General features: G+C 46.9%; 1 protein-coding gene across 2 annotated transcripts in view; it reads right to left on the minus strand.

Moving 5' to 3' along the window:
* Positions 1-24,014, minus strand: part of MID1 (midline 1) — a 184,599-nt gene that overhangs the window by 23,835 nt on the left and 136,750 nt on the right. For both annotated transcript variants that reach the window (XM_047765353.1, XM_047765352.1), the window contains exons 5-7: positions 15,293-15,441; positions 7,890-8,017; positions 1,570-1,713 (exon numbers count right to left, since the gene is read on the minus strand). In XM_047765353.1, the coding sequence (XP_047621309.1) occupies positions 1,570-1,713; positions 7,890-8,017; positions 15,293-15,441 (421 nt within the window). The remainder of the gene's footprint in view (positions 1-1,569; positions 1,714-7,889; positions 8,018-15,292; positions 15,442-24,014) is intronic.

Raw genomic sequence — 24,014 nt, forward strand, 5'->3', positions numbered from 1 at the left:
CCTCAGAATTACCTGCTAGGAAAGAACAGTGTAGTTCAGAGGAAAAAGGGTTCTATAACAAAGGCACGTTAAGTTGATATGGACTCAAAACATTTCTTTGGTGAAAAGTGACGGCTGTTCTATCCTGTTCCACTTGGGCATGTTCTATTTTTGTTTGCTAAAGAAGTTTCAAACTTGCTTCCCTGAAAAGCCATTTCTTCTGGTCCTTTGCTCTTTACTTAATTGAACTAACTCTGGGGAGAGTTAGTTCAACTTCTGCTGTTATCAGCTCTCTGGCCAGCTACTGCTGCTACTGGAGATCATCGCACTGTGTCCGAGAGGGACGATCTCAACGGGCCCCAGTGAGAGAAGAGTTTCTCCCGTTTCAAAACAGCTCTCAAACTCCTCCCAGGTGGGGACCAGCTCCTAACATGTCAAATGATGGCCCACTGCTCCTCCAAAGGGGATCAGATGGTTGGTATTCTTTGGCTATTCATGTCATTCAATCGTTTTCTTTTTTCTTTTTTAAATTGTGAGATGACACTCAGAAAAGAACTGAAAACAAGATGGATGGTAAAATGACTGCACCAGGTAACTTCCACCCAGAAGGTGCTGTCAACCTCCTGACCTCCCATATAGTTTTTTTGCCAGTGGTGCTACTGCCCTCCCATCCCAGAGGTAATCAACATCTGGACTTTTATCTCCTAGTTCTTACCCCTGTGTGTGCATCTTTCAACAAAACAGTTTATTTTTATCGTTAACTTATAAATGGCTAAGTGGACTTGCCCTGCATACATTCTTTGGTTTCTTGCTTCTTAACGATACGTTTCTAAGATTCATCCATGCGGTTTGCTAGCGACGAGTCATTTCCTTGCACCCTTCCTTGTTTCTTTCCTTGGCTGCGCCTACAGCACGCAAACATTTCCCAGGCCAGGGATCCAAACCTCGCTGCCGCAGTGACACCAGGTCCTTTAACTGCTAGGCCACCAGGGAACTCTGAGATCAGTCATTTTCAACCCTATTTGGCCTGTTGTTTTGCCTAGCAAAGGACAAGCGAGCACGCTCATCTTCTTGGTTGGGAAAAGTAAGCCAACAAATAGGGTGTTCCTTCCGTGTCTCCCCCTGATATATATTTATTTACGTATTTATTTTGTGAAATGTATTTTTTTTTGGTCTTTTTGCCATTTCTTGGGCCGCTCCCGCAGCATATGGAGGTTCCCAGGCTAGGGGTCTAATCAGAGCTGCAGCCACCGGCCCACGCCAGAGCCACAGCAATGCAGGATCCGAGCCGCGTCTGCAACCGACACCACAGCTCACGGCAACGCCGGATCATCAACCCACTGAGCAAGGGCAGGGACCGAACCCGCCACACCTCATGGTTCCTAGTCAGATTCGTTAACCACTGCGCCACGACGGGAACTCTGTGAAATGTATTTTTTATTGTTATTTCCCCCAATGCACTTGGTGGTGGTGGCGGTGGTGGTAGAGTGGGGAGCGTAGCTGCCTTGCCCCTGATATTTAAACTCAGAAATGTCATCGATCCGCTAACAGGCACCACACAGAGAAATGCGCAGGGTGCGCAATACTCACTGACGACGTTGGCTTGTCCGGTGAATATGGTGTATTGGAGCTCGTAGGAAACCACACTGAATTCGTCATCAGAGGTCCAGTGAACGGTGATGGTGTCATAGGAAGCCGTGCAGAGCTCTTCTCTGATCGTGGGAGGGTTGGGAGCTGTGGGGAGCAGAGCAAGATGGTCACTTAGCAGAGGAGTAGAAACCGCAGGGATACATTTCAGAGGACAGGTGCGACAGTGCCAGCCGGCCTTTTAAAATCCGTCCCCCGGAACGACTCTCCGAGAGACGGCGATCCCAACCCAAAGACCATCAGGTTGGCCGGTGAGCACTGCGGTTTTTCAGCCGGTTGGCCAGCCGGTGTCTTATCTCTATTGAATCACGAAAGCGGGTTTAGGAGGTTAAACAAACAATACTCTCTTTTTTTTATAAAAAAACTATAGTCGATGTATGGTGTTGCGCCAGTTTCTGCTGTGCAGCAAAGTGACCCGGTCAAACACACACACACACGCAGTCTTTTGCTCATGTCATCTTCCATCACGGTCTACCCCAAGAGACTGGACATAGTTCCCTGGGCTGTACAGCAGGACCACATTGCTTATCTAAATGTCATAGTTCGCATCTGCTAACGCCACACTCCCCACCCATCCCACTCTCTCCGCCTCCCCCTTGGCAACCCTAAGTCTGTTCTCCGTGTCTGAGAATCTGTTTCTGTTCTGTAGATGGGTTCATTTGTGCCCTAATTTAGATTCTACATGTAAGTGAGAGCGTATGGTATTTGTCTTTCTCTTTCTGACGGACTTCGCTTAGTATGAGAATCTCGAGTTGCATCCATGTTGCTGCGAATGGCATGATTTCATTCTTTTTTTATGGCTTACTAGTATTCCATTGTATATAGGTACGGCATCTTCTTAATTCTTTGATATCTCTTGATGGACATTTAGGTTGTTTCCATGGTCTGGGCTATTGTGTATAGTGCTGCTAGGAACATATGGCATATGGAGGTTCCCAGGCTAGGGGTCGAATCGGAGCTGTAGCCACCGGCCTACACCAGAGCCACAGCCACACGGGATCCGAGCCGCATCTGCGACCTACACCACAGCTCACGGCCACGCCGGATCCTTCACCCACTGAGCAAGGCCAGGGATCGAACCCGCCACCTCATGGTTCCTACTCGGATTCGTTAACCACTGCGCCACGACGGGAACTCCCAAACAATACTCTCTTATTCATGAAAGAAAACATGTTAAACAAAAAGGAAACAAGGTGAGCTTTTGTAATTTCATCCCCACTGTGGGGAGGGCAAACGTTTTCAGTAAAGAGCTGCATGGTAAACTGTACAGGCCTGGTGGGTCATATGGTCTCTGTGGCAACTACGCAACGCTGCCTTTGTTCCATGAAAACAGCCCATCTGTACTCAGATAGACAACTTGTACTCAGATCGTTCCAGGAGAACTTGATTTACAAAACAGGTCAGGACCAGATGTGGCATATGAGCCAAAGGCAGCCAACCTCTGAACTAGGAGACGCCACATATTTTTATATTCAGGCACCCAACTGGAAAAATATGGCTATTTGTTATCCCACAAGAAATCAGCCATATAATTGTTGGGAAATTTTATTTCATTCGATGTTTTGGTGCCTTAAAAAGGTATTAGGGTAGTTCTAGTGTTGTCTCACTTTCCGCTTTATAGGTGATATTTCGAATTAAGAACGGGATGAACAATCAGTCATATCTAGGAAGTACATTTTCTTCCCCAAGAAAAACAGGATTGCTTGGCATTTGATTAACCTGATTGCTGGGGAAGCCTGCTGTTTTATGTCTTGAACACTTTGTGGAGCAGAGCAGTCAAAACCCAACCAAAATGATGACGTTACGATGACTTCTCCTGGAGTGAGTTCAATAGCTGGTTTTATGAGAAGTGTCTGTGAGCAAGAAAAAGGCCTAGGCCGCGAGAGCTTTGCACTGGCAATCATATTTTTTGAGCAGGGCTTGGCAAACTATGGCTATGGGCCCAATCTGGCCCACTGCCTGTTTTGGTAAATAAAGTTTTATTGGAACACAGCCAGCCTCATTCATTTACGTACAGTCTAGGACAGCTTTCGTGCAACGGCAGAGGTAAGCAGTTCTGACCGTATGTCCTGCAAAGCCGAACCTATTTACCATCTGGCCCTTTACAGTCCACGTTTGCCGAGCCCTGGTTTAAAGAAGTGATCCAGGCCTTGACGGCCATCCTTCTGTACACCAGCACCTGACTTCAAATGGAGAGAGTTCTCTGCGTCCTACAGATGAGCAGCAAGGTCTGCTTACACTATCAGAGACGTCTGTCCTGCTCCAGACTTGGGTCAGGATGCCTGAGTCCTCAACAAACCCAGAGAGGGAGGCAAGATTATGAAAATGGTAAAACGGAAAACTTTGATCGTGTTAGTATTCTTCACTTGGCCAACACAGAGATACATCCAGGCCAAGGATCGTACGAAGCAAGTAACTTTCAGGTCTGCTGCGTTAAGTCCATTCGCCCAGCTTAGGCTCTGGGTCAGTGCATTCCACAAACATCACTGGGCACCGACACGCGGCAGGCACTGAGTCAAGCTGTGCATTAAGACAGAGGGGCTCTACAGAGAATGTGGAATATTCCGGAATGTGACTTCATGCGGCTGCCTCCCGAAGTGTGCACATGCAAGATTTAGCGCCATGTGCTGTGACGTGGATGAGTAAGTGACACACCATCAGGAGATGCCTTCCACAGGGGGAGGCCCAGCTGCATCGTAAAACATGCTTATTATTGTCTGTGTGGTCCTGTTAGCGAGGGATCACGCTGCACGGCTCAGTGGAGAACTATTTATTCTCCCGTCATCTAAAGAGTTCATGGAATTATTTCTTCATCCACCATCGCAGAAGGATGTTGTTCTTTCTGCGTTGCAATATGGGATTAAATACAAAGAAAACCATGTTTGAAATGGGCAGGTAGCTGGGAAACACATGGCAGGAGCTGCAATCAGGGAGGAAATGTCACCTCTTTGGTTATTAACCTGACGCACCATTTAGAAGCATGTCAGAAGGGGGAAAAAAAATCGTGTTTTCACAGCCACGCAGGCAAACCCTGTTTTGATTGTAAGCCCAATGGGTTTGTCCTGAAAAGTCAATATCCAATTTGCTGTAAATGAGAGCAACAGCATGCTGCCAATTTCAATATGCATGGAATTGGTAGCACAACTGTTATTTGCTTGCCTCTCTGATAAACAGGACGCAAGAAATGGTGGGCTAATCCTCCAGAACACTTCGTTTCCTGCTTACAAATGTCTGATCAACTATTTGGACTTGGCAATATCAGCCAAGCATTGGATGTTATGGCCCAGGATTGATGTTATGTCTAGAAATGGTCCACATTTGTTTCTGAAGTTGGCAGGGAAGCAGGCATTATAGCAGGTACCCCATATGGTCTTCGGTTTGGCAGAAACAGGCATCGGAATGATATATGGTGTACACGTTACTAGTTAGTGCAAACTAGTTGCACACCTGCCCCTGTCGCCAGTGCCGTGGCCGACGCACGCAGAGATGAGCATGGCTCTGTGCTGTCGAAATGCTCGGAAACAATTCGTGGGAAACGGGGCATGACCTGGTGGCACCGATCTGGCCCACGAGACCCAAGGAGAAGTTTGCTAGATGGGTCTGCTGAGCAAGCTTTTTGTCTTCCGCGCAAAGACAAACTTGGCGGACAGAGCTTTTTGGTCGTCACTTCCTCTCAGGCCTCTAAGTGGAGCGTGATGCCTGAAGGTGGACTAGGCGTAGGGTGATCACGTGTCAGTACAATGAAGTTGGCAGAGCAGAAAAGGAGCCTGGGGTCTGAAGGCACCCCTGAACCAGCCCTGGGTGACACATCTCTGTTCTCCTGTTTCTGCAAGAGGAACGCTCTCTGATGCGTTTAGTCACTGCTAATGGGACGTTCTGTTGTGGCAACCACACTCATTCCCAAAGGCAAGAAGAACAAAGATTTTTAACAGGATGCCGTCATGAAAAGGGGCTCAGCTTGAGAAAGTTTGCACCTGCGCTCATACAGGAGCCACACGCTACGTGGGCCTCTTTACATTTCAATTACATTTCACTAACGTTAAATCCAAATAAAAAGCTCATTAGCCACACTTCGACATTTTCAATAGTCTCATGTGGGAGTTCTCTTATAGGACAGCAGGTTAAGGATCTGGCATTGTCACCAGAGGGGCTTGGGCCACGGCTATGGCGTGGATTCGATCCCTGGCCCGAGAACTTCTGCCTGCGGCATGCGTGGCCAAAACCAAACCAAAACAATGACACAAAACAGTCTCATGGGGCTAGCAGGGACCCCAACGGACTGTGCAGATAGAAACTGTTTCTATGGTCATCGGAAGTTTCCTGGAATAGTGTTACATTAGGCCAATTTCAGAGTTAGAAGCTTTCTTCATATATATTTGAGACCGAGTTTGGTTCCTTACTGTACGTGCCTTCGGAAGCGCCTTCTTCCTTCACAGGAGCGGTGGGGTTTGAAAGAATGACCACCTAAGACAAGAAGTTTGCGGGACCACTGGCCTCGCTCGCAAATGCAGAAAGGCTAAAAACAGCACCTTGGGCCGTGGCAAAGAAACAAATGACCCTCCGGGTACAAGGGTCCTTGAACACCCAACTCCTGGCTTTCCAGCCACAGGCTGTCAAACCAACGCCCTTCTCTCCTGAGGGACTTTGCCTTCTCCCACAAACAGGTGCACACACACGGAGTAAGACCAGGGCTGCGCCAAGTTAGGGACGTGGTCTCGTGAAGGTGGCACCATCGGAAGGTCTGGGCACAGCTGGCTTTACGGTACACACGGAGCTGTTCTGAACTCACAGGCACCAGTGGCTTTGGCTCACACAAATAAGGCCGTCTCAACAGTCCACACCCCATCAGCCAATGTTGTGAGTTCTTGCCTTAGCAGTTGACAGCAAAGAAAAATGTGGAAGCGTGGGTGGGATAAGGAGTAGCCTGAGGCTTTCCTTTATCAGGGCTGCTTTGGCTTTTTTTTTTTTTTTTTTTTTCAGCTTGACACACCTCCCCTGTCCCCCCAAAAAAATAAAAAATAAAAATGTCTATCAGAAAGCATGGATTGAAACATGACATCAGGAATTCATATGTGATTTGGGGGACATATGCCACGGCGACCTTGGGCAAGGTGAAATTCAGTCTTTTACTAGAAAGAGGGGCAGTCTCTGGCATCTGTACAGACCTGAGCTAAATCCCAATTCTGCCTCTCCCTGGCTATCTGCCCTCCGGCAGGACGGATGACCTTGGCTATTTGTACAATCAGGATTCTAATGCTTTACCGCAATTCAGCTTAAACAAGTACAAAGAGCCGGAGCAGGGTAGACACCAGCTGCCAAGTTGTTCTCTGCCAAGGCACAGTGAGAGGCATTTGCCTCGCTGACATGAAATGGAAAAGAGCCACACTGCCTCTCTTTGCTGCCCAAAAGGGCTATCACGCGTGGTACCCACACTCTGAGAGGGAGGAAAATGATGCCACACATATTTTCTTTTCTTTTTTCTTTGTTTTGTCTTTTCTAGGGCTGCAGCCGCGGCACATGGAGGTGCCCAGGCTAGGGGTCAAATTGGAGCTGCAGCCCCCGGCCTACACCACAGCCCCAGCAACGCAGGGATCCGAGCTGAGTCTGCGACTTACACCACAGCTCACAGCAACGCCGGATCCTTAACCCACTGAGTGAGGCCAGGGATCAAACCCGCAACCTCATGGTTCCTAGTCGGATTTGTGAACCACTGAGCCACTACGGGAACTCCCACATATATTTTCGATGACCAAGATTGGCTTTAGTTTCCCTCGGATCCCATCTTATTTTATTTTGCTTTATTTGCTTTTTATGGCCGCACTCACAGCACATGGACGTTCCCAGGCTAGGGGCTGAATCAGAGCTGCAGCCGCCGGCCTACACCCCAGCCAGAGCAACGCGGGATCTGAGCCATGTCTGTGACCTGCACGACAGCTCACAGCCATGCTGGATCATCCTTAACCCACTGAGCGAGGCCAGGCATCGAACCTGCGTCCTCATGGATAGTAGTTGGGCTCACCATCCGATGAGCCACAATGGGAACTCCCTCTCTCCGTCCCCAGTTTAGTCTTGGACTAGGTGATTTTGCTTGGGGGATTAAAAAAAAAAAAAAAAAAAGGGAATGCCAGAAACTGTTTACGGGAATATTAGCCTGCACTCCTAAATCAGAAGCCCACACCTCTGGTTTTAGGCAACTGATCTGGTGGCAAAGTTTTGGTATCCCCAAATGTACACGGTATTAAAGAAAACTCCAAAGACGATACCTGTCAGGTAATCCAGACATTCTAGCAACTTCTTCTCTCGGGAAAAATCTAAGGCAAAGGTGTCAAATGTGTCGTTGAGGTTGATTTCAGGAATGAGGACCTGGGATGATGCTGTTGCCATGGAGACCCTGCAATTTAAAGGAAGCAACTTGTGAGAACCGTCAGGCTGGCTTTCACCACCACTGCATAGGAATGGACAGGATAAAAGGTAAAACAAGTATCATTTCAAAAATGGTGCTGTTTTTACACGTGAGCCTTCAAAAGCATCTCGGAATGGCACAAGAGAGCAACAGTTGACCACAAGTTTCAAAAGAAAGCAGAGGAATTGGGGGAAAAGGGCAATAGCGTCCTCCCTTCCTTTTTACTATCGGAAAACAATTCCCCGCGGAGGGGAAAGAATATTCCTATTTCACGTTGCTGTGTTTTTAACAGCCTGGCCCCCTGCACATCTAACCCCAGTGAGGAGCTCATAGCTCCAGGCCTTTCTTCACACATCTGTCTGGGAAACTGTTTGTTCCTTTCAGACCCGACCCTGCTCCACTTCAAAGAGGCGTCTCCAAAATTTCAAGCTGCATAAAAGGCAAGGGGAAGATTAAAAAAGAATGTTTCCAGATATTGGATTAGTTTAATCAATTACTAGCCTCTCTCTAAAATAAACATTCAAAAAGGACTTTTTGTCTGGCTCATTTTCCCTCGCCTTTTGTTCCTGTGCGTGCACCATATTCCCAGCACATGCCATGGAAAATATTCATGAGCTTTCTCTCAAATTCCCCCCAATGGACCCACCGTGTCGCCTCTTCACGAGGCCTGCTGGTCAGACCTCTCATTTATAATCTAAGACGCAAGCTACTGATAGGTATTCATCTCCTGCAATGGACCCTTCAAGTTGATTTGGCAAGTTATTATTAATAGCAGAACATTTAGACTAATTAAAAAAAAATGCAAGAGTTCTTTTAAGAACAAGAAAATTATGGCACGACATAAACCACTTCTGAGCACGTCCAACTATGCTAGACTTGTAAGGTTGATGATTTTGGTGTTCCAGGAAGTTGATAAACACTACCAAGGACCTACTATGTGCAGGGCTACTGTGTAGGGCGCTGGGGATTTTTGAGCAAAAAAACAACGTTTAAATGATTTAGCCATGATCTAGCTACTTATTTTCTAATTAAGGGCCTTGACACTCCTTTATACAAGGCCACCAAGCTAGCTGGCAGCAACCAGGAGGAGAATTCTAGGTCTGTACACGTCCATTTCATCTAGAAACATTTCAACCTGGTTACCCTAAGAGATATGCCTCCTATTGCATCTTCTAATGGCTCTGAAAGTTTTGGATTTTATAAAGATAATATACCTTGGCTATAAAAATTACATCTGTGGCAATAACTACACAGTGGAATATTATTCAGCCATAAAAAGGAATGAAATACTGATAGATGTTACAACATGGATGAACTTTAGGTATTATGCTAAGTGAAAGAACCTAGATACAAAAGGCCATGTATTGTATGACACGTGTATGGAATGTCTAGAACAGGCAAATCCATCCAGACAGACAGCAGATGTGTGGTTGCTAGGGGCTGGGGGGACGGGACAATGAGGAGTGACTGCATAATGGGTATGGGGTTTTCTTTTCAGGTGATGAAAATATTTTGGCACTAGATAAGGACAGGATTTATACAACAAAGTGAATGTACAAAATGCCAGGGAATTGGTCGCTTTACAAGGGTTAATTTCATGTTATGCAAATTTCACCTTGAAAAAAAAGTTACCCCTGCGAAATGCTCAAAATCCTTGGAAATAAATTTTCCATCTTTGTATTTCGGGTGCATATTTAATGCTATATAGGAAGGGAAGTAGAGACGATAACCAACAATGTAATGATTGTGGAGTTCCCATTGTGGCTCAGCCGGTTAAGAGCCCAGCAGTGTCCCCGGGGATGCAAGTTTGATCCCTGGCCTCACTCAGTTGCGTTGCTGTGGCTGTGGCAAAGGCCTCAGCTGCAGCTCTGATGTGACCCCGAGCCTGGGAACTTCCATGCCACAGGTGCAGCCATAAAAAGAAAAAAGAAGAAAAATATAATAATTGAAATGATCCTGGGATCCATACAAGAAAGTTTGAAGAGTCATAACCTCTGAAAAGTTTCAAGTGTTTGAATGAAGGTGGAAAATCTAAATTCATTACCTGACCCTTTCACCAAGAAATGGTGCATAGCACAGCTGTATGATTTTAATTGGCTCAATAGTGCACCCAAGGGAAGTGGACTAATTATTATGACAAACAAGTGCTAATTCAGACTGACTGATGGATAAAAGGATGGTTGCTAGGCAATTTTCACAGGTGATCAAACTGTACTTTAAAAATGCTTTCCTTATGACCTATAGGCACAAAAACACCTTCAAACTCAAGAGAGATCTTAGGACTATGCAACAAATATTTATTAAGCCCTTCAAATATTAAGTCATTTTCTGAAGAGCCCCAAACACTTGCATCAATGCAGGAAAGTTCAAAGAAATGCTACAGTGCCATCTGAACGCCTCAAATAAAAATTTCAAAGTGCAACCCCAGTTATTTCTGTTTCATGATGTTGAGCAGGGAGCACTGCACCAAGCTATTGTGAAACAAGCACCAAACTTTCTACTGCATTTCTCTGCTATTTCCACGTGGCACAGATCTGGTGCTCACCAGGGTTGAGGCTCTCGAATGCGCTGAACAGATAATCTTGAGTTAGTATTTCCTCTGTCCAGTGGCACAAGCTTCTGTTCGGATTTCATTTGCAAGTTTCTCCCGGGTCACTGGTCCCCAAAGAATTAACTAAAGTATGCTTTAGTAAAGGGACACTGCTGACAATGGCTGCCATCTTGGTGGAACTTTCTGGAGTGGGAACCGAAAGGGTAAAAGTTTCTCAGCCTGGGAGGCAAAGACTGACAACAAGACTCTTTGGAAATTACTCAGCTTTTAACACCTAACTTTTTTTTTTTTTTTTTTGATGGAAGGAACGATATTTATCTTTGGCTACAACTTCAAATTCTTCATCAGAATGACAGGTGTGCGGCGATCTGCCAAATTCAACATTTCAGGCTATGTTTTTGTTCCCCAAATCCTTGTTGCCCATCTTCTGGCCCTTTCGATAAATTGCCCCAATCCAACTGGGACCTCAGTATATGCCACTTTCTTAATTCTGTGCTTTTATAGTCATGTCTGTGTGTCTGTGCCTGTGTTTGGGGGGGAACATGTGTGCGCATGATTGTGGGTGGGTGTGTGACAAACTCGCAAAGTACTGGAGCAAAAAAAGGCATTGTGTCCTATCTTGATGATGAGTCGGTTAGGCTGCATGTTACATCCTGCTTTTATTTGGACTTTGATGTTCCTAATCTCCACGTCACCCAGTTGCTAGCAGCCACATGGGGCCAGTTTTCTAGAAGGAAGACCTGTCCAGAGCTACCGTACTTACAACGTCTCTGCCCCAACAGTCAACACCAGGGGAAGGTGCTCTATCCTGCCCACTTAATATTCCTCCCATGCCTGACCCCTGACAATGACACCTAAAGGGGTCTCTCTCGAACAGGCGGGCTATGGCGTGCAACACCATGGTAAAATCCTGTGACATCTCATAGTAACAAAATGTGGTTGACTTTGGTCAGATCAGGATGTCCCAAATGCGTCTGATTTTGGAACCTTGTTTTAACACCACCTTACATCCTGTAGAACACATTTCAAAAACTACTCATCAGATGCATTCTAAATCTTAGAAGCAAAGTGATATCTTTCTGGTTGACAGCTGGAATTCTTAGTTTTGTATTCTGGCGAGGTCTGTTGGATCCCTGAATTGCCCATGGCAGTGAGTCCTTCCTAGGAACTGTTCAGAGGGAATTTTCTTTTCACCATCCTCTTGATACAGGTAATTTGCTGTTAAAAGTGATCTTTAGAGTTTCTGTTGTGGCTCAGTGGTAACAAACCCAACTCCTATCCCTGAGGACACGGGTTTGATCCCTGGCCTCGCTCAACGGGTTAAGGATTTGGCACTGCTGTGAGCTGTGGTGTAGGCCAGCAGCTGTAGCTCTGATTCGACCCCTAGCCTGGGACCCTCCATATGCTGTGGGTGCGGTCCTAAAAAAGACACCAAAAAGTGATTTTTTCTATTACATTTCTCATAGGCCAACTTTCCTATGCTTGGATTGAGTGAAGACTTTCGCCGATTTAATGTAATTTTATAAAAGTGTACATACAATCACACGGAGAACCATATATTAGCATGACTTGAGAATATAGTACATTACGCAATCCATTTGCATCCATTTCGTGAGTTGGAAGAAAGGAAATTAGCATTTGTTCCATGTTCACCTTGTGAAAGGAACTCAGCTGGTATTTTTGCTACATTATTTCATCTTATCCCGACTTGTTCACAGTCATTCACATCAGGCAGTTTGCTATGTTCTGGGGCCATCATGGTGAAAACAAGATGGCTGGGGTGCTGCCCGCTAGGAGCGCATAAGCAAATTTAGACGCACAAGTGTTAGCGAGCAGCCGCAACGACATCCATGATTACTACTGAGCAGTTAGCACAGAGCCAGATGCTTGATTCCAAAGCATATGCATCTCCTACAATGTAAAGCTGGAGGCTCCGTTTCTGAACTGAACAACTTTTTTGTGGTCTGATTCAGCTTGTAGGCGAACACATCCATATTAAGTGATTTAACGATGCAGAAAAATCGCATCCAACTCTCAGGTGAAGAAGGCCTGCAGGATGATAAGTTTGTTCTGGGCATTCCCCCCTTGAAGAGGAGAATGAAGATGCTTTAGAAATACACAGGCACCAAAGCCCCTGGCAGACACAACAGGACACAGAACTAGGAAGTCATGTTCTAGAGAGCGGTGTTAAGTCATATGAAAACGTAAATCCAACCGACATTATGGAGCATCTATAACACTTAGGGCCTCTTCATAGCAATCAGCAGTAATGTTATCACAACTACCAAGAGAGGTAGCTGTTATGCGCCCAGGTTTCTAAGCAGAAAATAGCTCTTGAATAAACCCAAAGAACTGCAATTAAAAAGGGACGGTCTTGGAATTTGAACCCAGGTTTCCCAACTCCTAGTCCAAGTCCAGTGAGCTTTTGCTACATTTTGGGTGCTGGAAAGGGAAAAGGGCTCAGAAACTGATCAAGAGGACTGACACACAGAGACAGAAAGAGAGGGGAGTCAGAAATGGGGAGGGGCAGCAAGGATTCCTAGCAAATTTGTACAGGCACCACATATGCAACCTTGGTGAAAGCATAGACTTCCCACAAGGAGTAGAGGCCAACTTTCTTCTGCCTGGATTTAGGTGAAGAGTTTTGCTTCTTTAACCTCATTTTAGAAGAGGGCACATACCATCCCACCAAGAACTATATACCAGCGAGGCCTGAAATATAGTATATATGATACGGTTCATTTACACAAAGAGAAATCGGTCATGTTTCTGTTCTTGATGCAGTGGGCTTGCGAGACAAAGAGCTGACCGGGTCCATGTATGACCCGCCGGGTCTGAGGGAGATCACATGCGGGTGTCCGTGCGCGTGCGTGATACTTCAAACGCAGGTCTTCTTCCAGAACATTCTATCTGAACCATCGCGGGGCCCCATGCTCTCCCCTGCTAGGTGAGAATTTATTCATGTTAGACTTGATTTGAGTTTTTAGGGACTGCTGAGAAATGCAGCTCATACCAGCCATTTCATCTGGACAGCCCACAGTTTATAGCTGGAAACAAGTACTGCTGGATCCCAGTTGGAAACCATGACATAAGTGTAAACGCTGTCTAGTAGGGTGTCCTGGGTATGCTCGAGTATTAGTGCTGTTTGCCGTTGTTAACGTTACCATGCAGATTTCAGGCAACTGGAAACAGTCCAGACGAGAGCAGCGAAGACGATTAAACACGTGGAACCTCGGGGTTATGAGGAAAGACGCGGGCTGCTCTTGCAAGAGGGATGAGATCGTTGTAAGGAATATAAAAGGGATGGTAGCCAGCTGAGATCCACCCACGTGCACTGGAAGAGCGCTGCATCTAACCAGCCACAGAGGACATTTTCGCAAATAGAAGAAATAACACAGAGAAGCTGGTTGGCGCCTCGACCGGAGGTGTAAAACGACCGTACCCTCCTCCCCTTGGAGGGACGGTGCCAAGGGAACTACGGCTGCCTATCGTCTATGTGATGTTTGGAGAGTCGGTCCTGTGTGTGACACAAGCCAGCACTCAAGAAGCCTGAGTTTCCTTTCTCCTTCCTTGAAGGAGGTCAACTCCTAAGACATGAGTGGGCCAAGCATAGCCCGAGGGCCAGATCTGTCCTACCCTTATTTATTTTTTGCACACGGTCTTACTGGAACATACCCTTTGGCCCATTCCTTTCGTATTATCTAGGCCAGGCTGCTGGAAACCTAGAGTGGCTGAGTCGAGTAGTTGTGATGGGGACTCTAGAGCCTGTAAAGCTGCAAAAAAGTACCCTCTGGTCCTTGACGGGAAAGGTTTGCAGACCCCTGCTCTAGGGTAAAGCATGAAGGAGCCATCTGGGGTCTTGCAGTGCTAGGATTCTATGACAGTTCTGGCTAAGGGTCCATGGACTCTGAAAACGCAAAGGAATGAAAAGTCAAAGCCACTGGCCTGGGCTGGAGATATCACTTAGGGGGCATCAGGGGCTTTTCTTGGGTTCCACAAGAACTGCTATAGATGCGTCAGTGAAGGCGAGGCATTTTACACCAGTCAAGTACACGGATTCAAGGACCACTGACCCCCACCGGTTTCACGGCTAAGCTACTCATGCCCATAATGTCAGCTTTATATTCCCTACCCTGGAATAAAGAACATCTTAAAAGAAGGGGGTATCAAGTTGACAGGTGGGTCCCTTCTTTCTCTCCCACATGAGGCAGCCTTGACCTTTCAAAGCTTCTCAACCGAATAAAACAGGCCTAACAGAGAACAGCACCAGGGCGACTTTTTAAATTAGATAAGCCCAGAGCTGGCACAAAAGATTTACTTTTATCTTCTGGTCTTCATTTTGACTCTTTGTCATCAGGTGTGCGATAAGATCGGGTCTGAGAGTCACAGCAAAGGCTGTTTTGTGCCATCCTAAGCTTTCTCCCCGACCCCCACCCCCACCCCCCAAAAGCAGGCTGATTTTATTCGAACTGGCGGACTCTGGTTGCAAAGGCCTTGAACTCTGGGCTGATAGTGAAAAGGCTTTGACATGTCAAAGGGAAGCATCTTTAGCTGGGACAAAGCAACTCCAAGCCTCTATTCTCTCTGGTACTCAGCCTTGAAAATGCAAACAAAAGCAAGGCAAGGTGAGGCCAGCCAATCACGCCCAGGACCCCCAGGACCCCCGAGCCCAGCCCAGCCGCGGAGACCGTCCCAGCAGCCCCTGCGCTCACCTCTCCGTAATGTTCTTGGCGGTCTGGAGGAAACGCGCGTGGTCATTCTCCTTCAGGGAGTGTTCCGCTTGGGAGATGAGTGATGCCGACCGCTCAATGCACTGCTTGCAGTTTGCAATCTGCTGAGCCAGTTTGCGAAGCCTCATCACCTTGAACAAAAGAGGCAGGGAGGTGGTTATGCGGGTGGTCGGGCTGGACCCTCCTGGTGCGCGCATGCATTCTGCTGGAGGCGAGGGTCGCCCCGCAGGCCAAGATCAAAAATTCGGCAGAGAAGGACGGAAATCCCAGTTCTGGCGATCTGGTCTCCGTCTTTATCTCCTTGGAGACGTGCTGCTAATGTGCTTGATGGGGAAACCCTGAATTGCGAACCGCCTCCCCGTGGATGGGGAAGAAAAGGGTGTTGCCCCGCGTGAGCGACACAGGGGCACCTCTGACCTCAACCGAGCCACACCACCACTATAAGATTACAGGGAGCCCCGGAACTTTCTCGATCTCAGCTTCTCAGGGGGCCCCTCGCGAAAACAAACCATCTCTAGAGGTGCAAACGTGCGGCTTAGGTCAAAACCATTTTCTCAAAAGTTCTCTGCAATCCATGTCATGTAAAAACATGGGGTACTACCATTTCCCACACTATCGAAAACTCCTGTGTTAAATGAACAGAAAGGAGCAGTTTTTCCATTGATTAATATTCTTCCTGTTGAGCAGACGAGAGAAAGCCAAAAAAAGCACAGCTGGCCCATTTCCCCTCCCTGGGAACGTCATTTCCAGGCACTTGGTGCTTACTTGATAACTAAGAACTATTTTGATAAGCATTTCCCAGTCGGCGGAAACATGCACGTTTGGTTTCAAACCTCCCTTGCAACTGCTGATTCCGTCCTGCTTGAAAACGACCCTTACACCACGTAGGGAGTGACCATGACACCTCTGGGGCAGGTCCAAGTCAGTCCCCAGCAAGCCGCGTGACCGCGCGCGCTCTGGTGTCTGCAACACGCTCCGGTGTCTGCAACGCACTCTGGTGTCTGCAACGCGCTCTGGTGTCTGGTGGGCTGAAGCCCTATGGCCCGGTGCCAAGATACAATGAGCCCGATCTTTGGAACTGCCCTGCGCCTGGTGTCCCGTCCCCTCCCCCGCGCCCCTCCCCACCATCCACTCAGTCCTGGGACAGGTCTTGGCCGGCCAGATGAGCATTCCAGAATGGAAAACAGCCCTGGGTGAAAGGCTAGGGAGGAGGCTAGTTAATCTGTCTCACAGCCGAGGCTGGCTCGGGCTCCCTCCAGAATTCCTGCAAGCTCCAAGAGATTCCTTCTTTCTCCAAGTCATCATTTTCATGCTCATGGAAGCAAAGGAAGGAAGGAGATGTCAGAACGGGGGGTGGGGGGGTGGGGGGGGGGCCCTCTCAGGAACATCCCCTTCCAGGGCTCCAGCAAACAAAGGAAATGAAAGCTGAAGGGAGAGGCGGCAGCCCCGAGATTGCCGGCAAGGGTGAGAAAAATTCCTGAACGCAAAGGGTTGGAGAATGAAGTGTCAAAACCCTGGGGCAAAGAGTATGTTATCTTAAGCCTGGTCAATCTACCTCACCGCATACAATTAGAGCGAGCAGCACAGCAGTTTGACTGTGTTCACCAGTTGAATAAAAGCACACTTAACTTTTACACCAGAGTTGAGCTTCTGACATCACTGTAGCCAGAGGTGAAGCTAAGAAAGGCAGAGAGTTCAACGGAAGGTATGAGAACACCTCCATGAGAAATGGTCAGAGGAAGGATTATGTAATCACCCCGAGATAAAGAATGCTTTAAATTCCATGGCAGAATTGAAGATATTTCATCCAATGCTGACTCCCAAAAATAAGGTCTGAATATTCCTTTCAAATAATTTTTTTTTGTCTTTTTCTAGGGCTGTTCTCATGGCATACGGAGGTTCCCAGGCTAGGGGTCTAATTGGAGCTGTAGCTGCCGGCCTACACCCCAGCCACAGCCACACGGGATCCGAGCCTTGTCTGCAACCTACACCACAGTTCACGGCAACACCGGATCCTTAACCCACTGAGCAAGGGCAGGGATCGAACCCGCAACCTCATGGTTCCTAGTCGGATTCGTTAACCACTGAGCCATGGCAGGAACTTCATCCTTTCGAATAATTTCACGTCCTTTCGGTATGCCTCGTAGCAACCACGCAGATAACAAATGGAACAATGCTTGAATTCCATTTTCTTCTTTATTTTCTCTTATCATACTCCCGGAAATTTAAAATGATTTAAGAGGAAAAGAAAAAAAAAAAAAAAAGCCCTAAATCATGCCTAAATTGAAGCAAGCCAAAGTGAGACCCTTTTTTGAAAACTGAGGAATGTTTTACAGAAAACAATTGTTGGCATCATTTTCATTTTAGTTTAGTGCACAATTCCATCTGATCCACCAGACTGGGGCTTTTCAAACCGGGTGTGCTCAAGGATCAGCTAAGGATTTTTTTTTTCCCCACTGTACAGCAAGGGGAACAAGTTATCCTTACTGTGTACGTCACATTTCCCCCCCCCACCACCCTTTGTTCTGTTGCAACATGAGTATCTAGACATAGTTCTCAATGCTACTCAGCAGGATCTCCTTGTAAATCTATTCTAAATTGTGTCTGATAACCCCAAGCTCCCAATCCCTCCCACTCCCATCAGGCAGCCACAAGTCTATTTTCCAAGTCCATGATTTTCTTTTCTGATTTTTCTTAAAGAATAACTGTAGGACTTCCCGTTGTGGCTCAGTGGTTAACAAACCCGACTAGAATCCAGGAGGACGCAGGTTCGATCCCTGGCCTCGCTCAGTGGGTTAAGGATCCAGCGTTGCCCTGAGCAGTGGTCTAGGTCACAGGTGAGGCTCAGATCTGGTGTTGCTGTGGCTGTGGTGTAGGCCGGCAGTTACAGCTCTGATTCGACCCCTGGCCTGGGAACCTCCATATGCCACGGGTGCAGCCCTTAAAAAAAAAAAAAAAGAAAGAAAGAAAAACTGCAGATGTTTGGGCCCACATCCTAATATCCTAGGTGAGGAGTTGTAATTGGCAGGGCAGCAGGAATCTGCATTTTCACAAGCGATGAAGGTTTTCTGATCTGGAGGTGAGGAATCACCAGTATGGACAGGACGAGCATTTAAAAAACTAAATGAAAGAGGAGACGAGAAAACAAAGTAGCAGAGTGTGCTCCTGGCAGAAAAGGCAAGTTAGGCTTTGTAAAACATCTCTGTGTGTGTGTGTGTGTGTGTCTGTGCTGGGTTTGATGTTATAACATATTTTTCACTGTGGGCTTTAGTGAAAAAAAAAAAAAAGGAAGAAGAAAGAGAAAAAAAGAAAAAAGAAAAGAAAGAAAACAAAAAAGAAAAACACTGCTCTAAGTTCACAAACTATGGTCTGTGAACCATATCTGGCATGCAGCCTGTTTGTGTAAATAAAGTTTTATTGGCACACGGCCACTACGTGCATCTGTTTGTGAATCATCCATCTGAGGCTACCTTCACACTACAACACTGGGCGGCGGTGAGTTGTTACGGCAGAGACTGTAGGGCAAAACCTAAAATATTTATTTCTGGCCGTTTCCAGAAAAAGGTTGCTGACCTACATGATTCTGATCACATGGCCCTGATCTGAGTTCCCCTCTGTGAAAAACTACCCCGCATGGCACCACACTTCAGAATCAGACATTTGCAGTTCCCGCTGGGACACAGTGGGGTAAGAATCCCATTGTGTCGGCATTGGCTATAAGCTGCTGTGGAGGTGCAGGTTCGATCCTTGGCCAGGGCCGTGGGTTAAAGGATCTGCCAGTGTGGCAGCCGTGACTCGAATTCAATCCCTGGTCCAGAACATCCATATGCCACATTAAAAATTTATGGTGTGGCCATAAAAATAAAAAATAGAAAGAATCAGACACTGTTTGGCAAAATACAAATTTCCTCATTGGAAAACACTTTTTAATACATTATTTAATTTTTTTCCAAGTTGGCACCGTTCTTTTTTTTTTTTTCCTTTGAAAAGTATGTCCAACCACACATTGTAATTTGTGGAATTTACTCCACCCTCTTCATGGAAATGCTCTATCTGTTGGAATCTCCTTTCACTGGGGACATGGGCCTATTTATATCAAGTTATTTGCTGTTTATTTTACCCTACAAATGCTTTTAAAAGTGGCCCTTTTATTTACAATGTACTTCATTTTTTCTATTAATGATCTTTATTTTTTTCCATCATAGCTGGTTTACAGTGTTCTGTCAATTTTCTACTGTAGGGCAAGGTGATCCAGTCACACATACATATATACATTCTTAAAAATGCACTTTAAATGCATATATATATACATATACATACATACATACATACATATGTGTATATATATACATATAGGGTTCCCACCTCAAGGTTGTTAGGTCCAAACAAGTGATTCTCAATTAACACAAGTGTCTGAACTGACAATAAGGACTGTTCTCAGCATTTCTTTCCGGGTCTTTTTTTTTTTGTCGTTATTGTTGTTGTTGTTGTTGCTATTTCTTGGGCCGCTCCCGCGGCATATGGAGGTTCCCAGGCTAGGGGTTGAATCGGAGCTGTAGCCCCCGGCCTACGCCAGAGCCACAGCAACGCGGGATCCGAGCCTCGTCTGCAACCTACACCACAGCTCACGGCAACAACGCCGGATCGTTAACCCACTGAGCAAGGGCAGGGACCGAACCCGCAACCTCGTGGTTCCTAGTCGGATTCGTTAACCACTGCGCCACGACGGGAACTCCTGTTCTCAGCATTTCTTTAAAGCTATGCAGAAGCCGGTGGCTCAGTGGTTAATGAACCCGATTAGGAACCATGAGGTTGTGGGTTTGATCCCTGGCCTCCCTCAGTAGGTTAAGGATCTGGCATTGCCGTGAGCCGTGGTTAGATTGCAGACACAGCTTGGATCTGGCGTTGCTGCGGCTGTGGTATAGGCCGGCAGCTTTAGCTCCGATTCGATCCCTAGTCTGGGAACCTTCATATGCCACAGGTGTGGCCCTAAAAAGACCAAAAAAAAAAAAAAAAGGCTATATAGAAGGCTATACACATAGTCCAAGGTAATAATCTGAAATTTTGGAGACTTAAAGTACATAAAAGCAAGGATAAGAAGGGACCTTTCTTCTCTTTAGCTGCAGCCTTCTACCATAAATATAATTTGCTTAATCTGGAGTTTGCTCTCGGCTCAGCCTGAGTTGACATGAAATTTTTCCCCTACGACTGAAGAAATAAGACAATTCCTTCCAGAGGAGTCTCATGGCTTGAGACTCCTTAATCGATCCAAATACAAAGGCTGTGGAGCCTTTTCTTTTCTTCTTTCTTCTCTCTCTCCCTCCCCTCCCTCCGTCCTTCCCTTCTTTCCGCCACCCCACGGCACGTGGAGTTCCCGTGCCAGGGATCAGATCCAAGCCCCAGTCGTGACCTGCGCTGGAGCTGTGGCAATGCCAGATCCTTTAACCCACTGTGCCGGGCTGGGGATCGAACCTCTGCCTTGGCGCTGCAGAGACACAGCCGATCCTGCTGTGCCCCTGCAGGAACTCCAAAAGCCATTTATTTCAAAGAAGGTGCCATGGTCTGAGAGCAGGAATTACAAGTATGTACTAACATGTGACCACCTTGCCTGCTGGGCAACCTCCCCGCTTGGTGGACTTGCCGTCGCTTTGTTTCCACCAGGTCTAATGGCACTGTGATTGGCATCAGAGACAGATGGAGGCAAAGGCACAAGGTGGATGGAATATACTTTTGGGGTCTCCCTGATTCTGCCTCCAGCTGTTCTTCCTCCAGCTCCGCACTTCTAAGTGCTGGTCAGAGGGTCCCACCAGCCCTTCTCTGGATTCAGTGTCTTCTGACTGCCCTGGCATCACCCTGGGCACCCTCACAGGGCACCAAGTCCACACCTGCCCGCCCTGCCCGGCACCTCGAATTTCCAGCGTGTTGGCACCCAGGCTCTTTTTTCTTTAAAATGTATCTCTGACACCTCGTGCGCTGGCCAGGGACTTAGTCACGGTAAATTCTTGGGTTTGGGATCAACTAGTCCTCGGTCAGGTGCCAAAGTGGTAACTCAAAGGAAAGCTGAACCGGGCCCTCAGCTTTCCCAAGTAACACTCCTTCTGAGATCACGACCCGGAGCAAAGGTGCGCTTTTATTATTTTTTTGGCTGCACCCACAGCATGCAGAAGTTCCCCGGCCAGGGATCAAACCTGAGCCACAGCAGTGACCCAAGCTGCTGCAGTGACAATGCCAGATCGCCACTTAACCCACTGCGCCACAAGGGAACTTCCTGAACATCTTTTTCTGTGCTTAATTGCCATGCATACACCTTCTTTGGTAACCTATCTATTCAAATCTTTTATCCATTTGGCAGCAGGGTCATCTATTTCCTTCATGAGTTTTTTTTTTTTTTTTTTTTTTTTGTCTTTTAGGGCTGCACCTGAGGCATAGGGAGGTTCCCAGGCTAGGGGTCCAATCAGAACTGCAGCCACAGCAACACGGGATCCAAGCTGCATCTGCGACCTACACCACAGCTCATGGTAACCCTGGATCCTTAACCCAACTGAGCAAGGCCAGGGATCGAACCCGCACCCTCATGGATCCCAGTCAGGTTGGCTAACCGCTGAGCCACAACAGGAACTCCTATTTCCTTCATGAGTTTTGAGAATTTGTTATCTACTCTGGATATAAGCAATTTTATTAAAAAAATAACTCAAAATATTTTTTTCCTAATTTGTGGCTTGTCTTTACATTCTCTTAAGAGTGCCTTTTGAAAAGACGTTTTTATTGATTTAAAAAAAAATTTTTTTTTAATGTCAGCTTTTATTTGCTACCCAGAGGCACATGGAGGCTTATGAAGTTCCCAAGGCAGGGATCAGATCCAGGCTGCCAGGGCTGGGGAACTGAACCTGCGTCCCATCGCTCCAGAGATGCCGCCTATTCTGTTGCGCCAGAGTGGGAACCCTGAGAAGTTTTAATTTGGGCTGAAATACAATGTAAAATCTTAAGCTTGTATATAATTCAACCCGAGGTCACCAAGATTTCCTCCCATCTTTTCTTTCTTCTAGAGGTTTTATACTTTTTATCTTCGACATTTAGGTATATGGTCCATTACATTTAATTTTTGTACGTGGTGCAAAGTATGGATCCATTTCATATTCTTATATCCCTCCCCTATGTGGAGGCCAGGAGGCGGCTTTCAAACTTCCTTTCCAGCTGAGTTTTCTTTGCACTTTCAGTGTATACATTTTTCCCTCCAAAGCTTCTCATTTTTTGTTTTTACATCTATTTTTTCTGACGTCGCATCCTTCTTTTGTGGTTTCACAAGTTTTTGCTCTTACGCGACAGAAGTCATTTCTTCATTTATCTCTCCAAACAGCTTTTTACGATATCCACATGAAATTCATCGCACCAGACGTGAGCAAAAGTCTTTGTCACTTTTGCTCGCTGTGTGTTGAGCAATTCAGGATTTCTTCATGTGCCTTGGAACTGGGGTGTGAGCTCCAGCTTTAAAGGGAAGAAGTCATTTACACTTTTTCTCTCGCCCTCAGCCGCCTGGCTTCGTCTACGTTGTCTTACAGTCGCCTTCACCACATCCTTGGAAGTCCCGACTCAGGAATCTTGTGCTACGCCCGCATGTCTGAGGCTCCCGTTTTGTGTGGGGATCAGAAACAGTGCAGAGCTAGGCTCTAACCCAACAACTGACTCCTCCAGACTCCCAGGCCTGAAGCGTGCTAAAAAATATTTCCCTAGCTAGAGGTGGGCAATAACCATCATTCAGTCTCTTTTCATGAATTGAGAAGCCATATACAGGTATTAACCACCAAGCTTGGCTTCACTCCCCCATACTTCTAGCCCCTGTAGCCCAACATCTCCAGAACCACTCATCCATCGGCAGCGAAGGGGTAGCTGCTTTGGTCTCTTCCAGACCAAGTCCGAGGCGCCTGCATCTTAGCCACGATCACAGCTTTGTGGTTTTGGTCCATGTTCTGGCTCATGGAGATGTTTACCTGGTTTGGGCTGCAGCTATGTCTCTTTGCATTTCTATTTTACTATGTTCCCTATCACCCACATGTGATCGGGGGAAAGCACGTGCGCCCATGCATCACCCTGGCCGGAACTGGGGACACCCCTTTGCTACTTTGACCCATAGCGCATAAGGGGAACCCTCATGCTAAGAAGTTAAGTAGGGAGAGGAAGACATGCTGGCCAGGACGCTGGGGTGGAGAGTCACTGATGGCTGAGTAAGGGTCCCCAAAGATGCCCACATCGTAATTTCCAGGAGTTGTAAAAACATGTTATCTTACCTGTCAAAAGGGACTTTGCTAATGTGATTAAGTTAAGCCTCTTAAAACAGGCAGATTATCCTGGATTTTCTGGGTGATCCCCATGTACTGATAAGGGCCCTTAGGAGAGAGCCAGGAGAGTCTGTGCCAAAGAACTAGAGCTGAAGGTGGAAGCAAAGGTCAGAGCAATGTGAGCAAGAAACCACAAGCCAAGGAATGGGAATGGCTTCTAAGAGCCGGAAAAGGGGAGTTCCCGTTGTGGCACAGCAGAAACAAATCCGACTAGGAACCATGAGGTTGCGGGTTCGATCCCTGGCCTTCCTCAGTGGGTTAAGGATCCGGCGTTGCCGTGAGCTGTGGTGTAGGTCGCAGACGCAGCTCGGATCTGGCATTGCTGTGGCTGTGGTGTAGGCTGGCGGCTACAGCCCAGATTCAACCCC

The sequence above is a fragment of the Phacochoerus africanus genome, chromosome X (genome assembly GCF_016906955.1).
Source record: "Phacochoerus africanus isolate WHEZ1 chromosome X, ROS_Pafr_v1, whole genome shotgun sequence".
NCBI lineage: Eukaryota > Metazoa > Chordata > Mammalia > Artiodactyla > Suidae > Phacochoerus > Phacochoerus africanus.